Here is an 8,990-nt window from a genome sequence, read left to right as displayed (position 1 = left end):
TTAGTTGCTGATTTGCCATCTATAGTTGAAGAAGACAGCAGTATATGTGAAATATGTCAGTTAGGCAAACTCAGCCAAACACCATTTCCATCTGATCAAGCATGGAGAGCTTCTATGAAACTTGAATTAATACACACTGATGTGTGTGGCCCTATGAGTGTCTCATCTTACAATGGCAGCAAGTATTTTCTATTGTTTATTGATGACTACACCAGATTCTGCTGGGTATATTTCCTCCAATTCAAATCTGAAGTTTTCAAAATGTTCTTGAAGTTTAAATCAATGGTAGAGAATCAAGCTGGCTCCCCAATCAAGATTTTAAGATCTGATAATGGGGCTGAATTTACATCCAATCAATTCAAGCAATATTTGCAAGAAGCTGGCATTCACCATCAATTAACAGTAGCTTACACACCTCAACAAAATGGTGTAAGTGAAAGAAAGAATCGATCTGTGATGAATATGGCGAGATGTCTCTTGTTTGAGAAAAATCTACCCAAAGTTCTTTGGGCTGAAGCTGTAAACACTGCTGTATATCTTCAAAATCGGCTTCCAACCAAAGCTATTGATGGAAAAACTCCTTTCGAAAGCTGGTTTGGAGTTACACCATCGGTTGGTCATCTCAAAATCTTTGGAAGCATATGTTATTCATTTATTCCAAATGCAAAAAGAGGGAAATTGGATCAACGAGCTGAAAAAGGAATTTTAGTAGGCTACAGCAGTGAATCCAAAGCCTACAGAATTTTGAATCCTGTTACTAAACAGGTGTATGTCAGCAGGAGTGTCAAATTCGATGAGAAAGGTGAATGGGATTGGAGTAAAATGGAACCAGAAAATTCTAAATCAATTCTTGATTTTCAGCAAGAGCAAGAACTTCCAGTTGACAATGAAGAAGAATCAAATGAAGATGAATCAAATGAAGATGATTATGCAATTAGAGGAACTAGATCCCTAGAGGAAATTTACAGCAGATGTAATGTTGTCTCACTTGAACCAACTCAGGTGGATGAAGCCTTAAAATTGCCTGAGTGGAGAGCTGCCATGGAGGAGGAGTTGAAGATGATTATGAAGAACGAAACATGGATTTTAGTTCCTAGACCATTGAATAAGCAAGTAATTGGAACTAAATGGGTATTCAAATTGAAATTAAATTCTGATGGCTCCATCAATAAGCACAAAGCAAGATATGTTGTTAAAGGCTACGCTCAACAGCAAGGGGTTGATTTTACAGAAACCTTTGCACCAGTTGCAAGATTTGACACTATCAGATTGATTTTGGCACTAGCAGCAAGTGAAGGTTGGCAAGTCTTTCAATTGGATGTGAAATCAGCTTTCTTAAATGGTTCTTTGAAGGAAGAAGTGTATATTGAGCAGCCTGAAGGTTTTAATGATGGAAGCAATAGAGTGTGTTTGTTGAAGAAAGCACTCTATGGTTTAAAACAGGCCCCAAGGGCCTGGTATGCCAAGATTGATCATTACTTGCTGAATTTGGGTTTTAAACGAAGCTTGAATGAGGCAACACTTTACGTAACTCAACAAGGAAGTGATGTGCTTATCGTTTCTGTGTATGTTGACGATCTACTTGTCACAGGTAACAATTTACAATTAATTCAAGAATTCAGATTGAAGATGCAGCAGGTTTTTGAGATGAATGATCTTGGCTTAATGTGCTATTTCCTTGGGATTGAAATTGCTCAAGATGAGCAAGGGATTTTTATTTCACAAAAGAAATTTGCTTGGGAGCTGCTTAAAAGGTTTGAACTTAGCAAATGCAAACCAGTGAGTACACCTACAGCCCATGGAATAAAATTGCAAAAGGATGATGGTTCTCACTCTATAGATGCTTCAACTTATAGGAGCATGGTTGGTTCTTTGCTGTATTTATCTGTAACAAGACCAGATATCATGTTTGCAACAAATTTACTGTCGAGATTCATGAATTCTCCAACTGAAAACCATCTTACAGCAGCCAAACGAGTCCTGAGATATGTGCGAGGAACTGCTGAATTTGGTTTGTTTTATAGAAGATTAAATGGTGTGAAGTTGTTGGGGTTCTCAGACAGTGATTGGGCTGGTTCATTGGACGATATGAAGAGCACTACTGGTTTTTGTTTTTCACTTGGTTCTGCTGTCATTTGCTGGGAAACAAGAAAGCAAGCTTCAGTTGCTCAATCAACTGCAGAAGCAGAGTATGTTGCAGCATCTGCTGCTGTAAACCAAGCTATATGATTGAGAAAGGTATTAGTTGATCTGAATTTTCAGCAAGAAAATCCAACTAAAATATTTTGTGACAACAAATCAGCTGTTGCTATGGTTAAAAATCCAATCTTCCATGGAAAAACCAAGCATATCAAAATCAAGTATCATGCAATTCGTGAAGCTGAAAAGGAAAATGAAATTCAGATTATTCATTGCAATTCTGAAGACCAAACAGCAGATATTTTCACCAAGGCATTGCAAAAACCAAGATTTGAATTTCTTAGGAATAGACTTGGTGTTTGTCTCAACTCTTGCATCAAGGAGGAGTGTTAAAGTTACAGCTACAACTATTGATGCAAGTGTTGTTGACAATTTTTGGAGGTATTTTGTTAAAGTCATTTAGATTTTGTTGTATTTTGTTGAAATCAAGAGGTAAGTGAACTACCTTCCTTGACTTATGGAAGGTTGGTGAACAAACTTTAGACTAGCTCTACTATAAATGTTTACATTATGCTGTAATGGAATTAATAAGAAATTAATTGTTTTCTTCACACTCACAAAATCTGCAGCTTTTTCTTTTTCTGCAGAATTTCCTTCTCTTCCTTAATTTTCTGCTCTTCTAAACCAACACTCTTAATCATGGTGTGTGGTATAAAAATGTAAAGGATGGGAATTTGGTAGGATTTGCATATAGTGATTGGGCAGGTAGATTGGATGATGGTAAAAGCACCTCTGGATTTTGTTTTTCTTTTGGTTCAGGAGCATTTTCTTGGAATTCAAAGAAACAGGAGATGGTTGCCCAATCCATGGCTAAGAAGAATATATCTCAACTGCCACTGCAGCAAATCATGCCATATGGGTTAGAAAAATGTTAAAGGATCTTGTTTTATATCCAAGTAGTCCCATCATCATCTACGTTGATAATATGTCTGTCATATCCATGGTTGAGAATCCAATTCAGCATGGAAGGACAAAACATATAAATATTAAATATCATGCACTGAGAGAAGCTGAAAAGCAAGGTGAAGTCAAGCTCATGAACTGCAAAAGTGAACAACAAGTTGCTAGTTACTAAGGCTTTACCAGTGTCTAAACATGAAACTATGAAGCACTTGCTTGGAGTATCCAAGAAAAATCTCAGGGGTGTTGGAGATTTTTCGTGGATATAAAAGTTTCAGCTAAAAAGTTGTTTCAAGTTTAAAAATTTGGCTTGAAATTACTGTCATATGTCCTTGGTATTTTTATTCAAGTCAGTTATTTTTTTACTTGCTGTACCTAAAACTAAGTGATGTAATGAGCAATTAAAAAGTTGTGAACCAGCTTATTTAGGGGAGGATTTTTTGTTAGTAAAAGTCAAGGTTAGGTAAACTTATCTGCTGTAAATTTTTGTCATATATTATTCCTCTGTCTGTGTGAGGAAAACTTTCATTTCTCTGGTTTGTTATCCATTTCTTTCTTGAATTCCTGCTACTTTCCAGATTTTCTATTTGTTCTTTAAAATCAGCAGGATGGAGCTCTATTGACAATTGGAAGTAAAAACAAAAAGTGCAAGTGAAAACTATTTCATACAATTTATTACATCATTGATGTATAGAAAAATTTATAGATTTATTCTTAAATGCTTTGAAAGAAAAATGAACAGATCAACTACCATGTACTATATCAAAGGGCCTTGATTTGGATTCCTTGTCTAGCCTCTCATGTGGCATGCAACTTGAACAATTGGCAAAAGATGTGCAGAATTACTTCATTTCTATTGCTTGTTATTTATATTCCTCTTTGTTGTAACCTTATCTGAATTTGAAATATTATATTGTTTGAAGCAAAACTTAGCATCAAATGTAATTTGAAGAACAACTAAAAAATTGATCATGTTCTCTTGTTGGGATTGCAATTAGTTAAATTTTCACGGCAGAACATTTGATTGGTTTTTTAGGCTTTGTTTGAAAAGGAGAGGAAGGAAAATAATGGAGGAAAGAAAATAATAATAGAGGAATGAGCACTCATTGATCTTGTTTTCACATTTATTTTATTCTGTTATGTTTGGATATGATGAAAGAAAGAAAATAAATTTATTTTTCTTTGGAAGGACAAAATTTATTTTTTCATTATTTTCTCTCCAAATTGGAGAGATTCAAAATATGTGAACCCAACTGAAGAATAAGTGAAATATGACTTCCTCCAATATTTTTCTCCCCTTGTCCAAACAAGGGAAAGTACTCCATGTTACTAAATGTTTTACATAGTTATTTTTATTCCATTTAAAAAAAAGAAAAGAAAACTCTCATCCAAACAATGGCTCAGAGAAACCATGGGATGGGGGATAGGAAGATTATAGGTCATGGACTCATCATCTTGTTCCATTGCTTTATAGCTTGCTTTAATCTTATCAATTTTGTCTTCATTTTTTCAAAAAAAAAAAATAATAAATAAATAAATAAAATTATGTGCCAAATTGTACAACTTTCTAATCCAAAACCATTGATGCTTTCTTTTCAATTTTTAATTTTATTGAAGTGAGTTGTTTCTAAAGATGGACATGGTTTAACTGTTATCCATACTTTTGCAGCAGATCCTTGAGGTACGAGCACCTAAAAAAAGCTTTTCACACATGTTACTGAACAAAGGAAATCAACTATTGATTTGCATTCATTCAATAATAAGAATAATAGATTACACGAACAAAGAGAAATTATGAAAATAGAAAAATCACACTTCACTTCTTCCATTTATACAAAGGAAGTAGTAATGTATTTAGGTAAGTAAAGATGTTGAAATCAAATCACAAAACAGGACACCCTTTAGCCACTATGCCAGGGGCTGTAGGGCACCTAGCCAAAGGACAATGATCATCTAACTCCAAACCCCACCATTCAGGTCCGTTAATATTCTTCAGCTGTAGTGTAAAATAACAAAGAATTGCAAGAAAAGCAACTCCGGCATCTAACCCAGCTGATAGAATATAGTTATGTCTAGCCCACCACTTCCTAAATCTTTTATACACAACAAAGTTAAAGAAAATCCCTACAGTAAACCAACTTATATAGTTCACGGCTCTCGCCGGTGGCATTGCCCCTGTTCCGCTTAAGATTACCGGAATATTAATAAGTTTTATCCACTTTTTCTCCGGAAACATGCGAGAAAATCCCCAAACCACGACCGGCGCAAGGAGTCCGATGAGGAAGAAATAGTTCATTTTAGAGTACAGACCAAGACGACCGAACATTCTTAATGGTCCGACCAAACCCCAAATGATTGAGGCATTGTAGAAAACATCATCTCCTGGACATGTCCAAGGGCTTCCTTCTGGCAGCTTTTCGACATCACAGATGAAATCGATTGAAGTGAGGAGCCACCATCCTGTGCCGAAGTAGGCTGCAGATGCAACTACAGTTCCTACTAGCTGTTTTATTAAGAACATACAGAATGATGCAAGTAAAATTAAAAACAGTAGAAGAATAAGAGAAAAAGAAAACAAAATTTATATATGCTCACTTGGACTACAAACATGGACTTTGGAGGAATTTTCATGTAATGTCCCAACTTGAAGTCTGAAAGGAACATAATTGCTTGTGACATGCTAATATAACCGTAAGTCTTGAAGGCCACATTTGCCAAGGGTTTGCCGGGATACATGTAACCAATTATAAGCTCAGTGATAACGTTCAATCCTGGTTGCTGCACAAGCATTTCAAAGTCTCATCAAGAATGTAGTAACAATGTAAGAAATAACAGGGTTTCCTATTAATCAGTAAGAAGAGTTATTTCTTACAAGAGTATACCTGGTTTGTAGTAGCTTGGATTACACCAACTGGGAGGGTGAAGAAGAGAGCTAAGCTAATCGATAGTAAGACACCCCAATAAGGCAGCTGCAACTGTCTGCCAAAGCCTTCACAAGCAAGCATGGAAAGTGCAATTACTACAATCAAGATTGTGTAAAACCACCATTGAGGAACAACCTCATAATTTCTCTTCATTATTCTAGTATGCAAATCACCAAAGTTATCTTCAAATGTTGCTTTTGTTTGATGCCAAATTGTTCTACAAAATTGAAAAACCAAAGCGATGATGATAGAAATATGTCATTATTAACTTGTGCAGTAACAATCTCATTTAACCTGAACTTTCATAAATTTTCAATTTTTCCATTTTCGGAAATTTATATCCATTTGCTTCATATTATGTAAATCGGAAATTATATGAAAGGTTCAGGATAAAAGTACATACCTTCCATGGAAGAGTACAACATGAGACAATGTAGCAGCCAGTAGAGCAAAGCTAAGACCATAAGCATAAACAAAGAAAATACTCAAATGAACTTTGCTGTAACTATCATAAGCTTGTTCATTGAATGAGAAAGTAGAGGAATTGAGAACTAAATTAACATCATAAGGCTGTCCCGTGGCATTAAACACATGGGGCGAGAAAAGAGGGAAACGTTTTGCTTCATAGGAGTTTGTCCAATAAGCAACAGGGATCATAATGTATAGGATAATAACGAAACCAGCCAACAAGTTCATCACAGCAAATCCAGGAGTAGCTAATGGGGACCCCAAAAAACTAGAAATGGTTGACCAATCGAAGGCAAAAGAGCCAATGCCGAGTCCATAAAGACCAGATCCGATTTGTTGGGCTGTGATCGAATCCTTCCATATCCAACAGACAAAAGAGAGTGCTGTTATTGATTGGAATAGATAGTTGGGTACAATATAGTATGCGAAACTCGATACGAGGACTATAAGGAAAAATTGCAGCCTTGATAAACCTCCCTTCGGCCTAGCCTCATCTTCATGTAAGGCCCTGCAAGTTCAAATGAGCAAGAGTTGAGTTATAAATGAATTTTGAAGATCTTATAGGATTTTTTTTGAATTTTCATGTTTTCATGTTCGGTATCGATGGAATATTCTTCTTGTCTTAAACTCAATTTTAGCATTTATTCTCTAATAAGGAATAAAACAGTTTACACTGAAACAGATATATGTGGTATAGGTTAGCACCGAAAGAGTGAAACTTGAACTAGATTTGCAGGCCACCACATGTAAGGTGAATCAACTAGAAACTTTCTGAAAACTCCAGCCCAACCATATCCAAGCATCTGAGGCAATTAAGAGGTTTATTCAATAATCACAATTAGGAAAGTATAAAGAGAAGATTAATTACAGTTAGTCTAGAAAAAGAGATCAAGGAGGCCTATGGAACCAAAATTTCTCATCAGGAAAAGTGTTCTGCTAATTGAGAACATGTTTTATTGGTTCTGGATATGGATATTTAAATCCGATAAATTTTATTCTAATTCAATTCCTTTAGAACCAAACAACAAGATTGCATTCCGTTCCCAATTCCTTAACATAGCTTTAAATAGATTACATAAAGACAAGAAAAGAACTCACCTGAGTAGTTAGTGTTAACAGAAAAGCTGCCAGAGCATGTATCTTCCTATGATAGAATGCCTTAACAATTGTAATAATATTCACTGCATAAACAGGGTTTGATCCTGAATTAGCAAATATGGTAATAAGGACATGTTCTTTTAGGTTGAAGGGCCCTGGATTCAATGAAAATGACCATTTTGTCCCCGGAACTTGAATTAATTTTTCAGGCAACGATGCTGCCATTAATTTTCCAATTGGAAGTACTACAATCTGAGCTGCAACTGATGATACGTATAATGGATTTTGGCGATATTGAAAAAATTGATTCACGAATGCAAGAACGGCACAAGAAATTAGCCCCAAGACCCATGTTCGAAATGTCAAGCATGGCAATGTTGGATCATCTGTTATTGGAACTGTAAGCCTCACTTGATCAATTGGTGAATCATTTTCCTCCTCTGCACAAAAAGTTATTTAGGAATTATTGATTAGAAACTCTAACTAGTGAAAATTTCACTGAATACTACAGTAGCAGCTTGTAACCATGTAACAATCACAAACAATGAGTTAGATTAAATATTGAAATGCTGTAACTCTAGGTACAAGAGATCAATGTGCAAGAATGTCTATAATCTGCAAAAATATGACTATTTTATATCCTCTTATCATGAAATAAATTGAAATACCTGGTTCAAGGATATTGGGTTCGTCGGATGGATGAATTCCATTTTTAATTTCCTCTTTCCCCATTCTCCTTTACCTGAACTTCCTAACTACAAGAAGGAGAAGCAGGTTTAATTAAACCGACAATACAAGATTTGAACTAATTCTTGTTCTTTCGCTATTTGTAGTCTTTCTTTAGCCTTCATTTTCATATTCCCATTTTTCTATAACTTTTAACTTCTTCTGCTTTGTTTCCAATGTAAGACACAAGAAAACACAATGTAAGATAAATGCTAAATCTGATTCTTGGAATCTCAAACGGTTGGCGGGAAGAAACGGCAAGAAATTCCCTCTTTTGAAAAGTAGAGGCGGAAGTTCTTGATGTTAACCGGCAAACCATAGGAATTATTGTTTGTTATAATTATGTCTATTTATTTAATTAAACACTAATGAGACTGAAGCATCAATGTCACTTTCTAATACCTTAATAAGTTTATCATTTTCTAATTCTTTTTTCTTCAGCATTCTTGAAAGTTGCTGTATCATCCTCTGGACAAACATCGTCTTATGCTGCAATTTAGTCATCACAAGCTGTTGTATTGTTACTACTTGCATAATGCGTACAGAGATGACATTATCCTTGACCTGATGCGCCAAAAACCAAAAGATGAAGGGCTATCCCTGTCCCTACTTTATCCTGTCCATCCTTATCTTTTCCATGGACATAATATATGAGAGAAAATTTCATTTTACCCC

General features: G+C 35.4%; 1 protein-coding gene across 1 annotated transcript; it reads right to left on the bottom strand.

Annotated features, from left to right (window-relative positions):
- Positions 1 to 4,891: 4,891 nt before the first annotated feature.
- Positions 4,892 to 8,790, bottom strand: LOC149498431 (oligopeptide transporter 1-like). Its single transcript, XM_089717468.1, has 8 exons — positions 8,718 to 8,790; positions 8,258 to 8,344; positions 7,590 to 8,029; positions 7,197 to 7,294; positions 6,427 to 6,999; positions 5,982 to 6,240; positions 5,695 to 5,877; positions 4,892 to 5,602 (listed from the first exon to the last, which is right to left on the bottom strand). The coding sequence occupies exons 2-8, from the start codon at positions 8,319 to 8,321 to the stop codon at positions 4,982 to 4,984; spliced, it is 2,238 nt and encodes a 745-aa protein (XP_089573594.1). The 5' UTR covers positions 8,322 to 8,344; positions 8,718 to 8,790; the 3' UTR covers positions 4,892 to 4,981.
- Positions 8,791 to 8,990: the final 200 nt, after the last annotated feature.

This window comes from Jatropha curcas, chromosome 2 (genome assembly GCF_041381405.1).
Source record: "Jatropha curcas cultivar XTBG-Jc1 chromosome 2, XTBG_Jcur_1.0, whole genome shotgun sequence".
Taxonomy (NCBI): Eukaryota; Viridiplantae; Streptophyta; class Magnoliopsida; order Malpighiales; family Euphorbiaceae; genus Jatropha; species Jatropha curcas.
Note: the sequence above shows the minus strand (reverse complement) of the source record. Positions and strands in the feature narration are given on the sequence as shown.